Source organism: Notamacropus eugenii, chromosome 3 (genome assembly GCF_028372415.1).
Source record: "Notamacropus eugenii isolate mMacEug1 chromosome 3, mMacEug1.pri_v2, whole genome shotgun sequence".
NCBI classification, from domain to species: domain Eukaryota; kingdom Metazoa; phylum Chordata; class Mammalia; order Diprotodontia; family Macropodidae; genus Notamacropus; species Notamacropus eugenii.
This window is the reverse complement of record NC_092874.1, coordinates 486567402-486589919: the sequence shown is the minus strand read 5'-3', so window position 1 is coordinate 486589919 and position 22518 is coordinate 486567402. Positions and strand designations below refer to the sequence as shown.

Genomic DNA, 22518 nt, shown 5'->3' with positions numbered 1-22518 from the left:
CGAGGCGCGGCCCCGCCCAGTCCTCCCCGCCCCCTCTTCCCACGCGGCCCCGCCCTCCGGCGTCCTCCCGTCGCCAGGATACCGCTCCGCCAATCGGCTGCCGCCTTCTTGGACGGCGCCGGTCCTGCGCGCTGATTGGCCGCGCCGCCGGCCCGGCCCGCCCTTCCGCTTCCGCTCATGCTTTCTGCCCCTTGCATCATTCGCCCGGCTAGCCGCCGCCGCCGCCCTCCTGCAGGTGAGTCCCCCGAGCTGGCCGAGCCGGGCCGAGGGAGCGGCCGCAGTTTCCCCGTCTGTCCGGAGAGCTGGGGGAAGGGGAAGAGGTCGGGGCGTGCCCGGGTCTGGCCGCGCCTGGGGGCCACTGGGCTCTCCGATCGTCTTCGCGCCCCCGGCCCGGGCCGCAGAGCCCTTCCACGTGAGGGGAAGCCGAGGCCCCCAGGGTCCGGCCCTGGCCGGAGGGAGGGGCTTTCCTCGCGGGCGTGCCCTCGCCCGGTGACGTCACCCAGGCGTGCCTCAGTTTCCCGTTCCGTAAGGCGGGGGCAGTAAGAGCGGCGCCCCCCGGAGGGGTCAGTGGTCAGTCCTCGGGCGGCCTTCCCGCCCTTCCCCCCCGGCCCCGTGGTTCCTGGCCGCTGTGGTCAGTACAGCTCGCCAGGCTGCGTAGACGGGCCCACAGCAAGCCGCAGTGATGTATGCGTGGGGTCCGCGTGCCCCTGGCAGCCCCCACAGCCCGGTCACTGGGACACGCCCCGTGGCGGGCAGCTTGCCCGGAGCGCGAGGCCGTGGGGGGCAGCACCCCGGGGCATTGCGGCTGAAGGGGCAGGAGCCTTGGCGGGGAGGGCAGCCCTGGTGCCCTGGCAGAGGTGCCTGCCCCGTGCCAGGCCCCGCGTACAGGAGGTGCTTAATAAGTGCTTACTGGGCTGGCAGCGGGCGGAGGGGGCTGGCCCAGCCTCAGGCTCAGGCGGCCTCTTGGCCCGGGGCGTCGTGACCCTGGGCCCGGGTGGGAGCCTTTGGTGTGGGGAAGTCGCGCTTCCCAGAGGAAGGGAGCTTGCCAAGGGCCTTGCGCCCAGGAGCACAGATGAGCTGCGCAGCGCCTGGCAGGACTGGAATCCAGGCCCTAGCTGTCACTTCTGGGAGGGCAGCTGCGTTCAGCGCCGGCCTGAGGTCTCGGTCAGTCTGGCTGCACCGTCCTGAGACGCTTGCCCAGGGTTCCCTCGCCCGGGAGGGCCCCCACGTGCCACCCTGGGCAGTGGAGTGGCTGCCTGGCCGCATCCACAGGCACACTGGGAGGGGATGGAGGGCCTTGTGCTTGAGGTGACAGGGAGTGACCCAGAGATCTTCTCTCTCCAGCCACAAAATGGTCCAGCAGGTCCCAGAAAGCATCAGCTTTCCTGCTGAGGAGGAGAAAATCTTGGAATTCTGGACGCGCTTCCATTGTTTCAAAGAATGCCTGAGGCAATCCAAAAACAGACCCCGGTGAGTCGGCTCACGCAGCCCTGGCATGATCTTGTCACCTCGAAGGGAATCCAAGTGGACCCACTCCCAGAGACCTGCTGGCCGCCCCACACCTCTTCAGCTCAGCTTCTCTAGAAGCACCAGCCTGGTCCTGTCCCAAGCCCCGAAGGCGTTCCCTGGCTCTGGAAAGGGGAGACAGTGTCCAGACTCTGGAACCTGACTTTCAGGTCCTCCCCCGTTCACACTTCTCCTTCCCTGGGCTCCCATCCCCTCTTGCCCCTGTTCTTTCAGAGTCGTAGAAGTAGAGCATGTTCTCGCTGCCTGCTGAGTGGTAGACGCTGCTTCGTGGGCAGCTTTGCTGAATCTCTCGCGTTGTTACTTTGAGAAGGACGTTTCTGGTTCTTTCCCCAGATAGGCCGGAAACTCTGTGAGGGGGGGGCTGGCCAGCCTTGTGATGTTGCGCCCCATCCGTGGTGTGGATGGGCCATGTTTGGTACCTGCTTGTTTGTCATGGGCATTCCTTTCCTTGCCACAGACCCTGGGTCTGGATTTCCATCCTGACGTGCTTTGAAATGACAAAAGAATGTCCCCTTTCTCTCCACTGTTTACCATAGATACACCTTTTACGATGGGCCTCCGTTTGCAACGGGGCTTCCTCACTACGGACACATCCTGGCGGGCACCATCAAGGACGTTGTCACCAGATACGCTCACCAGAGTGGATTCCATGTGGACAGAAGATTTGGCTGGGACTGCCATGGCTTACCAGTGGTATGCTGGGCCTCCAACCTCAGTGGGAGTGTCTTGAGGATTTCTGTTGGCCTCCTGAGGCCGTGTTATGGCCTCTAGCATGCTCTCTGGGGCCTCTCCTAGCCCAGCAGAACCTAGATTTGGGGGGTCTTGGGGTTTTAGCCTCAGTAGGGAGTCCCTTCGCAGACCCCAGATGGCAGGGAATGGGCATTGCAGGAGCCAGGCTTGATCCTCAGAGTGGCTTATCTTTTCAGGAGTATGAGATTGACAAGTCCCTGGGAATCAAAGGGCCAGAGGATGTGGCTAAGATGGGCATCTCTGAATACAATCGTCAGTGCAGAGGCATCGTGATGAGATACTCAGCTGAATGGAAGGTACCGAGAGTTGGGTGGGTTTGGAGACTCCCGTGTCTGATATGCGTGAGAGCCCTCATGCCTGTGGGGAGGGAGAGTGACCGTCCCCTCCCATCCTGCATGGTGTATCTCTGTAACGAATTTCTAGCAATAGCAGCCACTCCTGTCTGCCCAGTGCTAGCCAGTGACCAAACTAGGTCTCAAACCCAGGTCCAGGGTTCTCTCTGATAGCTGGGCCTTGAAAATATCAAGCGTGAGAGCAAGAGGTCTCTGGACCCCCCCACCCTCCTTTTACTTTTTAAAAATTTTATCTCATTTTCAATTCATGAAATAAAACAAGCATTTTCTTAACTTGAGAGAATTTCCTTAAAGAAGTGATTGCGCATGAAACAAAGTCTGTTACACACAACTTACTACTTCTTTTCGGTACATAATGAAGGCGTCTGGGAACTTTTTTTGTCCTCCCCCACCTCCACCTTCTGGCTCCCACTACATATCAACATACGTACATACGTAAAGGTCATTCAGCAGACTTCTGTGTATCAGTTCTTCCTCTGGGTGCAGGCTGCGCCTTCCTTAATTAGGGGACTTATAGAAGTCAAAATGACTTCTTTGCTCCAAGCTATTCTTAAACCGTTATGGCTGTCACCGTGTACAATGTTCTCAGGCTTCTGCGCTTCATTATTTCATGTCTTTCCATGTTTTTCTAAAGTCATTGAGCTCACCATTTCTTGTAGCACAATAATCATCATTTACCACAGCTTGTTCAGCCAGTCCCCAGTTGATGGCATCCTTGCAATTCCCTCCTTTAGCAGGAGGTCCCAGCCTCACTGCTGCCCCATGAGCTCCTTCCCCATAGAAAGGCAGATGATAGAGGCCAGGGAACTCTCCTGGAGATGGCAGATTCCACTCTTGCGAATGACCTTGTTCCTGCTTCACCAGGTCACCATCTCCAGGCTGGGCCGCTGGATTGACTTTGAGAATGACTATAAAACCCTGTATCCTGAGTTCATGGAGTCAGTGTGGTGAGTTGGAGGCTTGTGCTGGACCATAGCTAAATGTTTCAGAAACTCCAGACTCTGCCTCAGACTGGCAGGCAAGGCTGCTGGGGTTCTCCTGTCAGGTGAGATTTTTGTCAGTGTAGGCCCTCCCAATTTGACCCTGTCTGCCTCAGCAAGCAGGTTTGTCAGTCGGGACCAAATGGTACATTGACCACTCCCCCTGTCCATACATGGCTAGGCCAATGCTGGAATTGCAGGGGAGGAAGACGAGTCCCCCTGCCATCTGGGGGCCACGGGCTGATTAGTGGGGAGAGAGCTGTCCAGACAGGCTTCCTTTTCTTGGTAAAGCTACTGGGCTTCCTGCGTCTCCAGGTGGGTGTTCCGTCAGCTGTACGACAAAGGGCTGGTTTATCGAGGCGTGAAAGTGATGCCCTTCTCTACAGCCTGCAACACTCCGCTCTCCAACTTTGAGTCCCACCAGAACTATAAGGTAGGCTGGAGGCAGCCGGAGGCAGAGTGGGCCGGGCAGAATGACCAAGCAGCTAGCTTCTCACACACTGCTCCAGTGGCGCTGTAGAGAGCAGAGCTAAAAGCTTGGAGTGGGAGGGGATTGTTTGCTGCCTGCCCATGTGGGGTCTGGGAGGCCTTGAGTCAGGGGCAAATGTGTTCTTTGGTGGGAGGACGCTGTACTGCATTTGGATTCTGTGTGTTTTGTTGGGCCCATTCACCATCTCCCTAGAGTCTCGCTGGAGATGTGAATGTACCCCTGCATCACAGGTCATTCATCCACTCCTCCGGTCTTGGTACTCCATCATTCATTTCCAGCTGAGAGAGAGAGAGAGAGAGAGAGAGAGAGAGAGAGAGAGAGAGAGAGAGAGAGAGAGTGTGTGTGTGTGTGTGTGTGTGTGTGTGTGTGTGTGTGTGTGTGTGTGTGTGTGTGTGTGCGTGTCTCAATCTCACTGTTTGGGGTACATAGGGTACTTTCTTACATAGGGTACAGCTAGGCTGTAAGTACAGGCACGACTCACACATCCAGGCCCAGGAACCACAAACAGTCTGTTTCTGGCCCTCCCAGGACACTTGGGCCCCTGCTCCCCCAAGACTTGCTAACCTGAGCTTCCCCAGGAGCTGGCACCAGGGGTGTTGCTCAGAACCTTAGGACCAGCCGGGGCATTTCTTTCCCTTCCTTGTACCCTTTGGTATTGACTTTTTTTACTTATTGCCTGTATTTGAGATCCCTTTGAATTGTTAAAATGGGCATTTCTTTTATTGATGATTCAAAAGCTTTTTACCTTGTGGTTGTTGACAATTTGCATTTCTTGAAAACTGTCCATACACCTATAGGCTACTAACCTGTTGAGAAATGGCCACAGTTTAGTGACCCTAGATTCTGAGTGTCAGACTTTAGTAGCTATTTGACCAAAAGCATTTATCTAAAACCAGAAACTAACATCACAATTTGTGATGAAGAAACACTGGACGCTTGCCCAGTAGGATCAAGGGAAAACAGGGGTACCTTCTGTTGTCTGTATTGTTGTGTGGTGTCTGATAAAAATCTGACGTTCATCATGTGGAGTTGGAGGCGTGAATTGGTCTGGCCACTGGTGACAGAAAAGGGTTGTGTCTGTGTCCCAAATGGACCAGTCAGCTGCCCCCTGTAATAACCAGCAGTTGGTGGACATGGTTGTGTCCAGTGATGAGTGGGGAGAATGGCACGGACGTGGCACGTGAGGGATGGCAGAGACAAGTGTGGCAAATGCAGGTGATGGGACATTCCTGAGCCAGCATCCACAAGATGGGGAGAAACCCCGGGAGACTCCCATTAGTTGATGTAGAGTAAAGGGAACACAGCCAGAAGAGTCAGTCACACAGAGGGACTCACCCACCAGTGGGTGCATGAAGATTGATGTAAACATCAGTGAAGAATATGCTGTGTGCTAGGACCCTGTGCTGCACCCTGGGGATACAACACGAGGCCAGGGACGGTCCCTGCCCTGAAGGAACTTACAGCCAAACAAACATGTGAACTGCTCTGTTCAGGATAAAGAGGAAGCAGTTAGTAGAGGGGAAAGGACTGGGATTAGAGGGCTTGGGAAAGGCTTCTTGGAGGAGGTGTGATTTTAGCTGGGATCTGACACAGAGGAGTTCAGAGCAAATGCGTGGTTGGTGCCTGACTATTGAGGTTAAAGTGACAGAAAGTAGTGTGAGTGAGCAGTACTTGACTCTTTATAGGAAGTGAGAAGTCTTATTTGGTGCGTGTTGAAATAATCAGGAGATAAGATTTCCTGACCCCATGCCCCACGTTTCTCCCAGGGCCTGGAGTCTGCCATGGAGCAGCTCAGAGCTCCTTGGCCCTAAGTCCTTCAGAGGCTCAGGGCCCAGGCCTAATCAGCCTCTGCTCCTCACCTTGGATAGGCTCTCCTCTGTGGTTGGTTCATGAGGAGAATTCCAACCTGGATTTTGGGGTCCAGAGTTGTTGCCAAGATGGGATGTCCTCAGCTACAGCCAAGATTTGGCGTTTATTTTTTATGTTCTTTTTGTAAAGGAGTCATTTAAAAAGAACTTTGGATTAATGGGAAGCCATAGGCAGGAGTGACCCAGGAGGCTAAGTCTTTATGGCTAGTCTAAGATACAGGCCTTTACCCTCATCCATGATCTTCACTCATATGGAAACCTCCAGTGGCATCCTCACCCTATAAACCAAGAAGGCAGTGAAGGAGAGCCTCTGAGGAGGGAAAGTGGAGCATGCCAAGTCTGGGGGCTAAACACAGTCCCCATGAGAGACCTTTTGGTCTCTTTTTTGGTTATTTTATTAGAGTGGGAAAAGTACTCTGAGGAGTGATTCACCCCAGCTCTGTCTGAGTCTCAGACCCACCGGTTCAGCTGTGTGGGGTTGGCAAGTAGAAGCCCATATGGGAATTGGCATCTTCATTTGCAAAGTGGGCATCCCAGTCTTAGTATTGGGAGGCTCCAGGGAAATAGTGTTTGTACAAGGGCTATACAAATGTCAGTACTTGTGATCCATTCTGCTTCTTGCTCAGGAATGAGCCAAGGAACTGAATTTTCATTTACCCTCGGTTTTGCAGACTGGAATTGTAAAAACCAGTCAGAGACAAGTAGTCAAAGAGCATAGCAGCCTGCTGGTACTGTTTATTACAGGACGTTAGAAAAGTGGGAGCTGGCTACATGTGGTACACTTTGTATGATACATTTTATAACGTTTTTTACAAAACATTTAAAAGGGAAAAAAAAAGCTTGTATTATTTGGAAGAACATTTTCCCTTATGACAGAGACGATTCTTTGTAATTGACCGTCGCAGTGAATATTTTATATGCTTGTTTAGAAAAAAATAGAATGAAAAATAAAGTGCTGAGTTTGAAGTCTAAAAGTTGAGCGCTTGGACCGCTTTTCAAGATGGTTGCTTCTTCATTTCAGGATGTCCAAGACCCTTCCATCTTTGTCACTTTTCCTTTGGAGGAAGATGAAACTGTGTCTTTGGTTGCCTGGACCACCACACCCTGGACTCTGCCCAGTAACCTGGCCCTCTGCGTGAATCCAGATCTTCAGTACGTGAAGCTTCAAGGCAAGTATGGGATGTCCTCACTTGGCGAGTCCACATCGCTAAGATAGAGGAGGCTGCAGCTTCTCCTGGGGGGTCTCCCAAGCCCTGCTATCTCTGGGGCTCCAGGATGAACATGAGCATGGCAGGCCAATTTCAAGGAGCAGCTCCTCATAGAAAGCCCTAAAACGCTGCTGGCTGAATGAGCATGTGGTCAGCAAAAGCTGTTGGTCATTATCAGGGGTTTGCAAAGCAAACCTTGCAAAGCAAATCCTTTAGGTGTGGTAACTGTTTTACTGAGGAGGCTGGGGGCAGGGGAAGAGCTGAATTCAGCCCTTGGGGCTTGTCCTGTGCTTTCTCCTAAGGTTGGTGGTTGAAAAAACTGCAATCCATCCTTTCGCTTTTATCAAGCGCCTTCTGTGTGCCAGAGAGTGGTGTTAGGCCCCAACCCAAGCCTCCCGGTGTGTTTTAAGTGTTCTGTGATTCTAACAGGAGGGACGATGAGCAAATATAGGATTACTGCAAAGAGAACAGAGATGCCCATGGTGGCTCTGGTCAGTGGTGGTCCCTATGCTAAGCGCCTCTGGTCATGCCCATTCCAGGGCAGTCCTCAGTCTCTTACTCTGTTCTCAGCACAGTCCCCCAGGACCAGGCTGGAGCTGAGCCTGTCTCCTCTGGAGGCCTTGGGACCCCATCATTTTTATCTCTCTCTGCTCACTCTTTGGTCTTTCCCACACACATGACCTCCGCTGGCTGACCGGTTGCTTTGGCTGAAGTTTCCCTACGGTCCATGCTGTAGTCAGCCAATGTTTTTCTTTCCTGAGGTATTTATCCTTAACGAAGAAAGGGATGGATCCTTCACCTCAGTCTTTGGATGCCCCTTCAGGCTTCATAGCTGGTTCCATAGATATATGTACATGTGTGTGCACATGTGAGTGGAGAGAACATAGAGCCAGATATCTGGTCTCATTCCACTTGAGAATTCTGTCATCTCTGACACAGATTTGCTAGTAAGGGTTGATCACTTCTTAAGGGAAGATGAACTCCAAAGACTTCCATTCCTACTGACTTTTTAGAAGACACTTTTTGTACAGTATAAGCAGGCAAATCTCCAGAGGTTTCGTCTCCTCAGCATCAACCAGTGGCCAGGCTCAGCCTACATCCCATCTTCCCAGTCTCTGGGTCTAATCACCTGAGCCCCAGGTGAAGGTTAATGGCTCTGAACAGATGGTTACTGCTAGAGTGAAGACATCTCTCACTAGTTTAGAATATTGGATGCCTACAAAGGTCTTCTTCCCTAAATGTCCCTACCCTTGGAGGAGGCTTTGGTTCCTCCTCTTCTCTTGGTCTTGTTGCTTGGAGGGTGGGTTGGTCAGTCTTCAGCCTTTCCACTACTTGTGGGCAGGATCAGTCATAAGAGTCAGATCTAGAAGGCACCCCCCCCCGCCCCGGCATCCTCTAGTACAGCCTGGTAAAGCAAGGCCCCATGCTTCCCCTACTGATTGATTGCCCTTTGTGGGGAAGCCAGCTACCAGAGAGAGAAGAAGAGCCCTTGGTGTATGGAGGCCAAGTGCCTTTGGGGCTGACTACCCTGGACCTGTTGGCTTTGGTTTTGAGTTCATGTCTTTTAGGTGACCTGAGCTATAGGGCGTCGCCTTACAGGCTCTGGTTTCTCTGTCCTCCCTCACTACGCATGGGATCCCTGCTTGGTGCCTGGGTTTGGGGGCCTGCCCAGCTGGCAGTTTTGTGCCAGTGATTGACCCCTGCTTCCCTTGGCTGGTCTCCCAGATGCCACCACAGGAAGGATTCTGATCTTGATGGAAGCCAGATTGGCAGCCGTATATAAGTTGGAGAGTGACTACGTGATCCTTGAGAGGTGAGTGCAGGGGTCCCTGTGGATCCACCATCTCTACCTGGCCATGCCCATTAGGGGTTTGCAGTGCTGACGGGTGCAGGAGAGTCACATTTCTGGGCGCCTCTTTTAGTGTCAGCATCTAGTTTTATGGACAAATAGAAGAGCCTTGTGTCCGTTATTTCCATTTCTCTTCTAGGTTTCCTGGTGTTTCTCTCAAAGGCAAACACTATAAGCCAATGTTTGAGTATTTTGTGAAGGTAAGATGGCCTCTAGTTTCTCTGCATCCCTCTTCTCCTACTCTTGTTTGGCTTGGCCTGGAGTGAGGCAGCCATGGGAGCCTCCCAGGGTTGTTATCAAGATTAGATGAGATCATATTTGTAAAGCAATTGGCACAGGGTCTGACACGTAGTAGTGACTTCATCCCTCTCCTTCGTCTTCCTTCCATCCTTCCCTTCCTCCTTCTGTCCCCTCTTCTCCCCTCTCCTTGCTCAGATCCCAGTCCCAGCCCCTGTTGTTGTGTTTTGTCCCAGTGGAGCCTGGGGCTTGGGTCTGACAAAAGAGCCAGTTCCTGCTGTCGCTGGGGTGAGGGGGGCGGAGGGAGGCAGTGGGTAGCTCCCCCTCCCTGAGCACAGGTTGGGCTGGAGGACCTCAAAGGCCTTTCCCACTTGAGATTTCTGAGACTCCCTTTGGGCATGGTTGTGCATGGGCTGCTTGGGGCCGCTGATGCTGCAGACCTACGGTCTGTGGGAAAGAGTGCTTCTTCTTCATTTGGGCCTCACAAAGCTGCTGACCCTCAAGTACAGCCAGTGCCCTGACTGTGGCTGTGTCCTTGCCTCCCCCGCAGTGTAGAGAAAATGGCGCCTTCACCGTGCTTGTGGATAGCTACGTAAAGGAGGAGGAAGGCACCGGCATCGTACATCAAGCACCATACTTTGGGGCTGTGAGTCTTGACACCGTCAATGGGTCCCGGGACTGGAAGGGAGGGGGATGGTGCTCCTGTGAGACCCTGAAAAGGCACCATTCGAAGGCGCTCCCTGCCCCGCAGTCCTGTGCAGCTCTTGGGGCAGACTGTGAGCTTGAGGGCAGGGGCTGGTTTCCTGCCTTCCTTTATATTTCCAGGGCTTAGGTCCCTAATCAGTGCTTGTTGACTAACTGATTAACAGTAGAGACCCCTGTAGGAGAGGAAGTCTGAGACCAGAGTAGCATGAGAAGACCCACACAGGGCCTCCCAACATCTGGGTACAAGGTGTGGGTAACAGACAGGTTCCCTTGCCTGTGGAGGCAAGTAGGAGGCTTTGCTGAGTCTTTGTGGGCTGGGACCCATTGCGAGAAGGGGGATCTAGGAGGGAGGAGCCACAGCAGTCCGAGGGTGGAGGGGCAGGCCAAGAAGGATCTCCTCAGGATGAGCTCCTAGTCCAGGGCCCAGGGCAGTTTGGCAACCAGGGGGCCATGGGAGAGATCTGGCTGGCTTCCTTCTCAGGCTGGTCCCAAGGAGGGTCATCCCACAGGTAACCAACCCTTCCTCTTGTGGGTGGGCCCTGCAGAGTGAAGCCCCTGGCATATGCCTGCCCATGTCCCTGGACTCCTCTTCCCCTTGCAGCTTTCCCCACTTCATGAAGTTTATGCCCCACTGTGTCCTTTTTTAGGATGATTATCGAGTCTGCATGGACTCCAACATTATCCAGAAAGACTCTGTCCCAATTTGTCCTGTTGATGCCTCTGGCTGCTTCACATCTGAGGTCACCGATTTTGCTGGGCAGTATGTGAAGGTACAAAGTCCAAGAAGAAACAGCAGCTTTCTTTGGTTCCTGCCCACGGATTTGCCCTCAGGCACTTGTTTCTTTCTTTATTGGGAGGTTAATCTACTCCTAGTGTCCAGAGGTCCTGTCTCATTAGACTAGAAAGCCTTTGACTATGGGCTCTAAAGGCCTCTGTGAGGGGGCCATGAGCTCGTGGTGGCAGTGGTGGGTACCGACCCTCAGTGCATGACTGCTTCCAAATGCACACATCCTGGCAAGAAGTCTTACTTCTGTCTGGTGAGAGCCTGGGCCTTCAGACAGCCCTTTGCTTATGCCTGGCACACAGTAGGGGGTTAATAAATGTTTATTGACTAGTGGGCTGGCGCAGGATTGGCCTTCAGTTAAACCATGCGAGCTGATGAGATCATTACAAGAGGGGAAAGGGCTTGGGACGGAGCCCCAGACACAAGACCCCTCCAAGGAGAGCTGCCATGGGCAGTGCCCCTGCAGAAGAGGCCGGTGGGGTTGGTCAGACAGATGGGGAGAGAGTCAGGCCCAGCAGAAGAGCTTGGGCACCTGATGAGGCAGCTGGGGCCTTGAGCCATGAAGAGCCAAGTGCAGATCCAGCCTCGGACCCTGAGTAGCTGTGTGATGGCTCAGAGCCTCAGTGTTCTCATCTGTAAGATAGAGATGATAACAGCCCCAGCCTCCCAGGGTGGTTGGGAGATCAGAAAGGATGATTGATATATAGTCCATGCTGACCATGACCATTCCAGCGGTCCCCTTTCACGGACCCTTCGCTTGGGGATGCCATCGCCAGTCACCCTGGCCTGACACCATGGAGCCAAGTCAGACCCTCAGTGCCTCTCTTGGCTCCTTCACTCTGCCTCTCACCATGGCCGCTGTCCCCCTCCCACCCCACCTTGGGTTCGGAGGGTGACCTAAAGCCAGGAATAGCAGAGAGAGGCCCTGGAACCATGAACAGCCTGCGGCTGAGCCCTGGGAGGCGGGGCGGCAGGGGGAGGCCCTAGGCCTGCTCTGCCGGAGGCACACAGTGCCACAGGAGGACCCCACATCCTCTCTCGGTGAGGTGCTTTTCGGAGCTGTGCTCCTTTTCAGTGATGGGCTCGAGCCCCGAGCCAGACAGATTTGGCTTGTGGAGCCTTTGCCCCATGTGCCGCCTGTTGTCCCTTCCCCCCTCAGGCCTGGCTGTCTGTCCCAGGATCCCTTTGTATCTTGTCTTTTCTCCCAGGATGCTGATAAGAACATCATCCAGGCCATCAAAGAGCAAGGCCGACTACTCCTTGCTGGTACCTTCAGCCACAACTACCCTTTCTGCTGGAGGTAAGCTGGGCAGGGGGACAGGCACAGTTTTTTGGCAGCCAGAGGGTAGTCTTCCCTTCCTCCCCCAGTCTCCCACCTCTATGATGGGCTCTTAGCGTACAGAGATGAGCGAGTTAGGGAAACTTTGAGAATGTGGGGCCCGTGCTATGATCACAACAGCCTGGGCATGTCATTGGCACAGGTGCCATCAGATGACAGGGGGGCATCCTTGTTGGGGGGGGGGAGGGCCTCATTGGTTTGGACAGGCCAGTCACCTCTGTGTGAGTAAGAGCTGCCCTGACCAGCCAAGCTTGGTAAGAGGCGCTGCCCTGCCCAGCACACAGTAAGCACCTGATAAATACTGGCTCATTTCAAGACTTGGCTTAGGGGCAGCTACATCCTAGATGAAGTGTCATAGCAGGGAGCAATATGAGCTGATAGTGCCCCCTTTGAGCACTGCTCCTTTCCCTTCACTCAGGCCTTGGTCCCTGGGCACTAAGACGTGGAGGAGGGACAGACCCCCAGAGCTCTGCGAGGCAGCATCTCCCATCCTAGTACCCAGGCTCTAGGCTGGGGGTCTGTCAGCACAACCTCAAGTAAACTGATGCTCCCCCACATAAGGCCTGCTCCCAGCACTCAGTAGCATCCCCCCCTTACCTGAGGTGGGGGTGCTGGCCTAGTTCAGGGTGCAAGGGGACACCAGAGGTGGGGTTCCCAGAGCCCTTGAGGGAGACCAAACAGGACCAAAAACAGCCTTGGTGTGGGTCAGGATGGATCAGACGTCCTGTGCCGTTGTTCTATCTGCATCCACAGGTCCGACACACCACTCATTTATAAGGCCGTCCCAAGCTGGTTTGTCAGAGTGGAGCACATGGTGGACAGACTTCTGGAGAACAATGACCAGTGTTATTGGTGAGCCTTGTTATCGTACTCTGTCTCTGTGTGTCTGGCCCTGTCTCTTGCACATGCCACATGCACACACATAGACATGTGCACCCAGAAGCAACAGAGGCCCATCTAGAGACTTGAGGTCAGAATAGTCTTCTTAACAAACAGGATCCATCCCAGGAGGTCCCGGGCTTGCCCCTCCCTCTGGGGGGGGGGGGGGGTCTTCAGAAGAAGCTGGACAGCCGCTGGCCAAGCATTTGGGCAGGAGGTTTCTTCCCCCCAGGACGCTGACTCTGGCGGTGTCTCTGCCCTCATGATCCACATTTCTCCTGCAGGGTTCCTGAGTTTGTGAGGGAAAAGCGCTTTGGGAATTGGCTCAAAGATGCACGTGACTGGGCCATCTCCAGAAACAGATACTGGGGCACCCCGATCCCACTGTGGGTCAGTGATGACTTGGAAGAGGTAAGGATGCAGTGAAGAGCCTCCTGGCCCAGGGGCCTCAGGGAGGAGTGTAGACAGCATCCTGTCAGGCCCCTCCATTGTGCAGTGGCAGACAGAGGCTTTCCCCACTCACAGAAGAAGGAAGGGCCTTCTCTCCCTCTGCATCCACCCCCTCCTGATGTCCTCTGGCCTTGGGGAATCATGGCACCAGACTTGGTCACCCAAGGCCTGGTGCCAGCTCTGGCTGCGAGTCTGGCTGTAGCCACTGGAGTGCACTGCCCACCCCTCTGAGGAACAAACCTGCCTGATTCCTGACAGGGTTAGGGGTCATGATTGTTAATTTATAAGAGGATCCCCTTCCTTGTTGACAACCCGTGCTCAGTGTCAGAACTTGTGGCCCACGTTGTGCTTGGTGATTCTGACAGAGCACGTCACGATTTCCGGCAGGTGGTCTGTGTTGGGTCTGTGGCAGAGCTGGAAGATTTGACCGGACTCAAGGTCTCAGATCTCCACAGGGAAAGGTCAGTGCGGGGCCCTGAGTGGGGCTGAGTGGTGGTGGGCAGCTCTCCTGGGCTTGGTGCAGAACCTGCTTGTGCCTGTCCTCCTCAGCACCAATAGTACTCACTCTCTCGCTCCCATAGTATCGACCAGCTGACGATCCCGTCCCGCCAGGGGAAGGGTCCCTTGCACCGTGTGCCTGAGGTTTTTGATTGCTGGTTCGAGAGTGGGAGCATGCCCTATGCCCAGGTCCACTACCCCTTTGAGAACAGGCGGGAGTTTGAAGAAGCGTTCCCTGCTGACTTCATTGCCGAAGGCATTGACCAGACCCGCGGATGGTGAGTGAAAGGCAGCATCCCACCAGGGCTTTGTAACCCTGGCGTCGCCACACAGTGGAAGGCTTCAGGGAACCAGAGAATAGAGGAGAATGGGGCAAGGGCCTTCACTGTCTGTGGAGATGAGCCCAGAAGCGCAGCTGAACCCACTTCCCCAGACCAGACCCCCCAACCCATGGAATTGCCAGGTGTCAGACAGATGGTCTCGGAGCCATCTGGGCAACGCTTTCTGGGTCCTTGGATGCCAGCTGGCTGCAATCCCTCCACAGATGTGGCCCGTCTGGATGACTCTTTTGGTGGGGCACACCTTAGGAAAGAGGTGCCTTGTGGTGCCTTGGCACATTCCAGTTCACATCCTGGACAGTAAGGGTCTGTGCTGCCTTGCATTTGTGGTGTGGGAGTTTGTCACGGTTGGTGATGGATGCCATCCAACCAGCAGCCAGCCAGGAGCTGGTGCCTCGCTGGCCCTCAGTGCCTGTGGTGGGACCTGTGTCTTCATTGTGCGTTTTACATAATAGCCTGGGGCCGCAGGAAAGCAGAACCCGAGGGGAACTCAAAGCTGCGAGTGTCGAACCTGGACTTCTCTTTGGAAGTTGCTGTGCATGCAGCCTGGCTCGGCTGAGATTCCTTTCTGTCTGTTGTGGGCATTTACAAATGCTTCAGCAGTCCTTCTTTCTCCTTTCTCCCACCCCTCACAATCACCTTTCTAACAAATGGCCAGGCCTGGCCCATCACCTCTGTCACAGGACTCCCCTGCCCCCACCTGGCTGAGGCGCCTTCCCTAGGGCAGCGCCACTCACCTTCCCTCTGTCTCTGCCCCAGAGTCATGGCTCTTGGTGTCCCCAGTGTCACTGCTGTCTGCTTGGTGCGCTCTTTCCCTCTTCATCCAGCTGGAGGACCCAGTGTATTTCCTGCCCCAGGCTGCTGAGTGGGGTCCACAGTGGTCCTGGGGACCAGCCGGGCCGACTTCTCCAGGGGCAGGCCAGGATGGGGATTGCTCTACACCTGCCCAAGGATCCTTTAACAGAGACCCCTCAAGGACAGGGACTGTTTCTATGTTCTGTCCTCCTGCTAATTGGATGGCAGGGGGTGGAGAGAGTAGCCCTGTCTGCCTGTCTCATGTAAGGCTTTGTGTTGGGATCTGGACTAGAAGAGGAGATATAGCATGGTCCCTGCATTACAGGGGTGAGACATGTACAGGACATGTTCCTGTGGCTGAGTGCATGGTATGGTGTGGGTCCTGAGAGTCCAGGGCTTGCTGCCGCCTGCAGGGCTCAGGGAGGGCCCCTGTGGACAAGCCAGTCACTGCCTCATGGTCAGCAGTGTCTATCTACCAGGGGCAGGAGATCATTCATGGGCACACTGGGAGGACTGCTTGTCAGGATGGGGGACTCCTCCAAGAGTGCTGTGGCAGTGGAGGGGTCTGCCTCCCCCTGCCAAGCTCGGCCTCTGAAGGGGGCCCGTCCTGTCCTCAGGTTTTACACTCTGCTGGTCCTGGCCACTGCACTCTTCGGGAAGCCTCCCTTCAAGAACGTGATAGTCAACGGGCTGGTCCTGGCCAGGTATGGAGACCTTCGCTGTCCTTGCGGGGCAGGCCCCAGGCAAGAAGAAGAAAGCCATCAGCCCATCCCCACAGGCGCTCATAGGCTCCTGTTACAGGGTGGGCTAGCCTGACCGGGCTGCCATCTGTCCCCTCCAAGGGAGCACCAACCAGGGCAGTGTTGACTGAATTCTAGTTGGGCCTCCCTACGGCCCCCTTCTTTGATCTCCCCTCTTGCTTTCTGTTTTCTCTGGATGAATGAATGAATGGACAGATGAGTGAATGAATGAAAATGTTTGAGGCACATCTGCTTGGGGGTCCAGCCCCTTCTCTCAAGTTGCTGCACTAACAGGGCTGAGGGTTCTTTCTGTTCTCGTGGTGGTGGTCAGGGTTTTTCTGAGTCCTCTCTCGACTCTGCATGGGTCTGTGGGATTCTTCCTGTGGTTCTCTGCAACCTTAGCTCATGATTCTCACAGCAGCGTCACATACTGTAGTAACTTTGGCCTTTGTCCGGTCACTGGGCATCTGTTTGATTGGCATGCATTCTGTGGCCCAGCACACATGGGCCACAGAGAGGACCAGGCTCATAGGAATTTAGAACCCAGCAATATCCCTCTGACAGAGGTCAAGAGCATTTTAAAAAACCCATTTTTGAGGCAGGAATTTGGGCCTTGCCAAGGCATCAGTGACGCTGCCTTTGTTTTCCAGTGATGGTCAGAAAATGAGCAAACGAAAGAAGAATTACCCAGACCCGATGTCGATCATCAGCAGATACGGAGCTGATGCCCTGCGGTGAGCATGACCCCACGCTGCCTGCCTGGGGCAGTTCTGAGACAGGCACGGTTTCTCTCACTCATTTTGATTTTGATTATACCTCTAAACAGAGGTGCCGCTGACATGGCATCTCCTTGTTGCCTCCCAGGAACATGGACCATCACTGTAGACAGTCAGCAGGCCTTTATTAAGCACTTACCGTGTGCCAAGCACAGGCTCAAAATGCATCTGCCCTCGGAGCTCACAGGTTAGGCTGGGGAGAAAAGATGGAAGGTGTCCTAGCAGCCAGGAGGGAGAGTCTGGAAAAGGCCTCATTGCCGAAAAAGAAGCCAGGGATTCTGAGAGGCTGAGGTGAGGAGAGAGGGCATTCCAGGCATAGGGCACAGGCAATACAAAGGCACAGAGGTGGGAGATGGCATGTTGTGCTGAGAAGAATACATGAGCATATGGACATGGCTGGAGTGTGAGAAGACAGCAGGGGAAGAGCTGGACTGTGAAGAGTTTATGATGTGTTGATTTTGGGGTATTTGATCCTGGAAGTAATAGAAAGGATGAGATTGGTCAGCTTACTCAGTTATGGGGCAGTGAGAGTGTGCTGCTGAGGTGATTCTGAGGTTGTGGGCTTGGATGCCTCGGAGAGAGAGGGGGACCAGAGAGCCACTTGGAGGAGCTTGGCATTCAGCCAGCTGCATGGTTCCTGCTCCTGGGCGCTCATTGGGGCACTCTAATGAGGGGCTGAGAGGAGGGTTCTTGTACAACAGCATGTGAATCAGTGTGGAGGTGCGGGATGCTGAGGCATAGACAAGGCCGGTCTACAAGAGGCCGGGCTGGGCCTGCCCAGGATGCCCACCTCACCTGCAGGTGGCAGAGGGGAGTGATGAGCAGTGGTAGACATTTAGTGGGCATCCTTCAGGGAGGCCTCCTTTTACTCAGACAAGCTGTTGGTGAGCTCCAAGTTCCCTCCTTGCTTGCCCCCTCGGACTGTGCTGGTCAGGTAGATAGATAGTGGACAGATCTGCTGGACTTTATTTACCCTTCCGGCATCTGTCTGAATGTTCAGCCCATCTGTCTTTTGGGTCTTGGCTTTGTCCTTAAGCCTTTCCGTTTGTGTGTGGTTAGCGTGCCAAGGAGACCTTTCCCCAAGCCTTAATAAAGAGATTAACTAATACCACAAGGCCAAGCACAGGGACCTCCTTCCCTGGGGGCATTGAACCATTAACCAGCTGGTCCTGGATCTCGGCCAACTCAATTTCTTGCACTCCCCAAATTGTGTCAGAAAGGGGAGTGAGGATAGTCCCAGATAGCCTCTGGCCATGCACACACATAAAGCTGTCCCCTGTGGGAAGTTCCTCCGCTGATGTTCCAACCCCAGTCCTCAGTTGTCATTGTGCTCTGTATGGGGGCATCACAGAAGGAAGGCCCTTCCAGCTGTTTTGGGGACCTCTGATGAATCCCGACCACCCTGGCCAGGGTGCTGATGGCTTTCTTCAATCATTGCAGGCTGTACCTCATTAACTCCCCTGTGGTCCGAGCAGAGAATCTGCGATTTAAAGAGGAGGGGGTCCGAGACGTCCTCAAGGACGTCCTCCTCCCATGGTACAACGCCTATCGCTTTCTCATTCAGAATATCCTTCGTCTTCAGAAGGTGCGTGCAGAGCTGGGCCCTGGGGGGCCTCGTTGTCTGAGTGGGCCCAGGCCAGGTGTGCTGAAGGGGGATGTGGCCAGTGGCCTCTGCCTGCTGAGGGCATAAGAAATGTGTGGTGGCCTTTGACCTCTCTGAGAAAAATAAGGTTGGGGGTCTGGAGGGACTCCTGGGCTGGTGGAGGGTGCCCCTGGCTGTCAGTGCAGATCTTGAGAAGCAGGGCGATGTCAGCCCCTGGGGACTCCCCGGACATCCCCCCAGAGATTTCTAGGTGAGCGAGGGCATATCACCAGACCCCTGAGCCAAGGTGAACTCCTAGGAGCTTGGAGGACCTGGAAAGACATGTTGGGGTGTGTCTTGGAGGAGTTGGCATTCTGCATGTGGGAGAGGTGGGGGAGGAGGTCATGTCCACACCAGGTTGTATGCCCACACTGGGAGCCTAGAAGGTGGCTCTTGAGGCAGAGTGCAGGAAGGCAGACACGCCAGGCAAGGGCTATAGCCTATGCAAAGGCCCGTTGAGCAGCTGCTTTGGGTGGAGCGTGGAGTACATGAAGGGGAGCCTGGCGTGCTGTGTCTGGGCTGAGTGACGAGCTCATGTTTGGCCCCAGAGACAGGGGGAGCCAACATATGACTTTCTTGGATGCTGAGTAGGAAAGGGTGGGGGGAGTCCTTTAGCCCAAGGAGAGGTGATGAAATGTTGCAGAAGGACCCTGCACCTCCCAGAGTGCAGGGGGGAAGGAGTGGGAGGAGTGGAGGCTTGAGGGGAGATCTTTGCCCCACTGGCCAGGTCAGAGAGAACTGTCCTGTGCTCTCTGAGCAGGCAGGCTCTGACCTGGAGGGGCCAGGGTCTCACCTATCCCACGCAGAGTCCTGCTCCTGAAGGCACTTTCTCTTAGGGGCCAGTGCCTGGTGTAGCCTCTGGTCAATGAGGCCTTAGGTGGGCTGAGCTCCCAGCTCTGGGAGGGCTGTCAAGGATGCGAGGGAGCCCTGCTTCCATTTGTGTAGCTCCCACTGGCCCCAGCCCCAGTTAGCCACTGGGGGAGCCTGCAAGTTTGGAGATGTCCCTAATCTGGGAGCCCTGCTCTGCCTCTGTGGGCTTCAGCCTGGCCTGGAGGCCAGAAACTGTCCCTTCAGACCTTGTTCTTTGTTCAGGACATGGCTGGCAGCTGCCCTGGGTTGTCCTTCTTAGACTGCTCTGGGTGGTGGAGATCAGAAATGGACCCCTCTCAGTCCTTGGACACTGGGGTATTCTGGGAGCAGAGTGCTTCTGGCCACTGGTGTCCTCGGCTCTCTCTCTTTCCTCTCTCTCTCTCTCTCTCTCACTCCTCCCTGCGCCCTCCATCTCCATCTTTCTCCTCTCAGATTGACTCTGTGGAGCTCTTTTTTGTGACTTCCTGGTCATTGTCTGGCATTATTTGACAGCTTTGTAGGTTGCGACAGGACGCCTGGGTGATGCTCCTTCCTGCAGCCCCGCCATTTTGGCCCTGCCTCTTTCAAGGCTTTTCAGTCTCCCCAGCGTGGGCCTTCCCTTCAGGGGTATAGGTTACTGCCCATCCTGTCCACTTTACACCATTGCTGCTCTGGACGCTCCAAGGAGTCCAGGGCCACAGACACACACTTAGGCCTCCTTGTTGTGTGACCAGCTGCTTCTTTTTCCTTCATCTACTTCTCTGAAGAAGTCTTGTCACACATCCTCTTAGTTCTTGTTTTGGGTAGACTCCTGCCTGCCAGTGCCCTTCACATCCTTCCCTCTCCTGCTGGGCGATGTTATCATGCTTTTTCCCTCTGTGGAGTCCTTGATGTTCAGGACTGTAGGATATTGTATTAAAAACAGGCCTTTGTTTCTGGGAGAAGTTGGGGATCACTGAACGAGCTGTGATTTCCGGAAGGTATTCCTGCCCACTCTCCTTTTAATTTGTGGTGATCTTGTCCACATGTACTGTCTTATCAGCCACTGTCACATGGGACAGTTTGAGTTATGTCTTCATCCACTTGGTGCTGTCTGTGTGGATGGTCATGGCTTCTGGGGCCTGGCCCAGCGAGTGCAGTGCCCCTCTCGGGAGCATCCACAGGACCTCCACCTCCTTTTAGCACCTTGCCTCACCTCCAGAACTGTGAAGAGCCCCTTTGGCAGACAGCTATCTCCCTGGTTTTGCCTTGCCTGACACTTATGCTTAGAGCATTCCCAGACAGGGTTGTCTCTGGTGGTGTGTGGCTGGCTGTGAAGTTGTTGGACCCACCTTTGAAGCAGCCTTTTGCTTTACCAGATCATGTGAGTTTTCATAATTGGCCAAGAAGGGCAAAGAGACCTTGTGTGGTCTGCACCCTTCAGATACTGGTGGTAAAGATGTGGCTGCCTCTCTCTGTGGATGGGAAGGGGGCTCACTTGTCTTGGTTGTCAGCCTTCTTTCATTATTAGAGAAGTTCAAGAGTTTTTCCACAGTTTTTGTCTCTTGCCCCCTTCAGACTTCTTTGGAATCTACCCATGCCTACCTCACCATTGTTACCCACTCATCCCTCCCCTCTATCTCTGCCTTTGTTCTCACCAGCACCACATTGGACACCAAGGACTTGGTTAGAGTCTAGCCTCTGGTGGGGGGAGCAGTTGTGAGAATCCACCTTGTACTCGGCATCTTCCTTCAGGTGGGGTTAGGGTCCACATGGCCTCGCTTAGCAGGCTCCTCCGTAAACTTCTCTGTGCTAGAAGCGGCCTCCCCGCTGCTCATCGGGACTTGGGCTAGCTGCAGTCACCGCGTCTCTATGCGCTTGGTAGATAAGTAAAGCGTTTGCTGACTTTGTAGGCCCTTCTGCCTCTTGGGCCTGCTTGTCTGACCTCTGGGCCCTGTCTTCTGTTTCCCATTTTTGTCTCCTGGCTCACTCACACAGGCTCTGTCTTGGGTGTCCAGCTTGGCTTCAGCCAGTCAGTGGTTGGATGGTCAGCCTAGGCCCAGACCCTGCGGCCGGGCTGACTCTCACAGCAGTGACTTGTCATTTTGGGGGATCTCCTGCTTCGGAGCCTGACCATTCCTGCCTTGTTCCTTTTTTTTCTTTTTTTTTGTATTGCAAAGTTATTTTATTTTTGTTCCATGGGAAAAAACAAGCATTTGCATAACTCAGTATAACAAGAGATGATTGTATGTGAAACGCAGATCTGCGACGTACAACATGCTGGTCTCTCCAAATGTACCACAAAGTTATGTAAAGTCCTTTTTTTCCTCCCCCCATCCCATTAGACAAAAATAGGTATCTATGTAAACTTCTGTGCGTCCTCCTTTTCATCAGTTCTTTCTCTGGGTACAGATAGCGCCTCTCTTCATGTGTCCTTTGTTTTGAGTTTGTGTATTTAAAACAGCCAAGATGACTTCATCACTCCAGCTTGTTCTTAAAACAACATTGTGGTTACTGCATACAGCCTTCTCCCGCTTCTGCCCACTTCACTTTTCATCATCTCGGGCAAGTCTTTCCAAGCCTTTCTAAGGTCATGAGCTCATCATTTTGTTTTTAATTTTAAAAGAATTTTATTTATTTGTCTTTAGTTTTCAGCATTCACTTTTATAAAATTTTGAGTTCTAAATTTTTCCCTCTTCCTCCCCTCCCCTGTCCCCCAGATAGTGTGTAGTCTGGTACAGGCTATACATACATAGTCATATTAAACGTCATGTTGTAAAAAGAACCGAAGGGAAAAACCACAAGAAAGAAAATGTAAACCAAGGCTTCGTGGCTCTTGTCTGAATGTGGATAGCGTTTCCTGTCTTCAGCCTTGGAATTGTCCTAGGCCCTTCGTTGCTGAGAAGGGCTAAGTCTGTCAAAGCTGCCATCGCACAGGGGGGCTGTTCCTGTGCTGCTGCACTCAGCATCCATTCTTGCAGTAGCATCTACCGCTGCTTGTTCAGCCGTTCCCAGCTAACGGGCTTCCCTGCCATTTCCAGTTCTTTGCCCCCACAAAGAAAGCTGCTCTACATATCCCATTCACATTCAAAGTTACAATGACGGTTTCCCTCCGCCTTTTTATTTGCTGTTTTCTTTCTCAGCCTCTCTTTTTCCCCTGTCCCTGTAACCTTATCTTCCCCCCACTTCCTTGTCCCTCTGAGAGTTCCCCATCCACAAGCCCCTCTCAGAGTCCCTCCCTCATCCTGGCCCCCGCTTTCTCACCTCTAGAAGTTGGAAGATGTCTGAACCTCTCCAGTTGTGTGTGTTGTTTCCTCCTCAGCCCAGGTGAGGGGGAGGCTTCACCCCACTTGCTTCCTCCGTAGTAGTGCTTTCTTTCAGGCCCCACCTTTTCCTACCCAGCTTTGCTTTTCAGAGTACTCCCCTCCTCTACAGCTCAGCCTCAGCCTTCCTTTCAAACTACCTTAGTGTTGATGAGTTTG

The 22518-nt window shown here is 53.9% G+C and overlaps 1 protein-coding gene and 1 non-coding gene across 2 annotated transcripts in view; both read left to right on the top strand.

Moving 5' to 3' along the window:
* The first annotated feature begins 157 nt into the window (after window positions 1-157).
* IARS1 (isoleucyl-tRNA synthetase 1) overlaps window positions 158-22518 on the top strand; it is a 34490-nt gene continuing 12129 nt past the window's right edge. Inside the window, exons 1-19 of the mRNA XM_072599198.1 lie at window positions 158-235; window positions 1345-1470; window positions 2064-2220; window positions 2454-2573; window positions 3495-3577; window positions 3926-4043; window positions 6990-7137; window positions 8902-8989; window positions 9165-9225; window positions 9813-9908; window positions 10615-10737; window positions 11960-12051; window positions 12844-12942; window positions 13254-13380; window positions 13807-13880; window positions 14001-14195; window positions 15668-15754; window positions 16441-16524; window positions 18007-18151. Coding sequence (XP_072455299.1) covers window positions 1352-1470; window positions 2064-2220; window positions 2454-2573; window positions 3495-3577; window positions 3926-4043; window positions 6990-7137; window positions 8902-8989; window positions 9165-9225; window positions 9813-9908; window positions 10615-10737; window positions 11960-12051; window positions 12844-12942; window positions 13254-13380; window positions 13807-13880; window positions 14001-14195; window positions 15668-15754; window positions 16441-16524; window positions 18007-18151 — 2016 coding nt within the window. The 5' untranslated portion in view covers window positions 158-235; window positions 1345-1351. The remainder of the gene's footprint in view (window positions 236-1344; window positions 1471-2063; window positions 2221-2453; window positions 2574-3494; window positions 3578-3925; window positions 4044-6989; window positions 7138-8901; window positions 8990-9164; window positions 9226-9812; window positions 9909-10614; window positions 10738-11959; window positions 12052-12843; window positions 12943-13253; window positions 13381-13806; window positions 13881-14000; window positions 14196-15667; window positions 15755-16440; window positions 16525-18006; window positions 18152-22518) is intronic.
* Window positions 608-742, top strand: LOC140497951 (small nucleolar RNA SNORA84). The gene has a single exon (XR_011964948.1). It is a non-coding gene; the product is annotated as a small nucleolar RNA SNORA84 (small nucleolar RNA).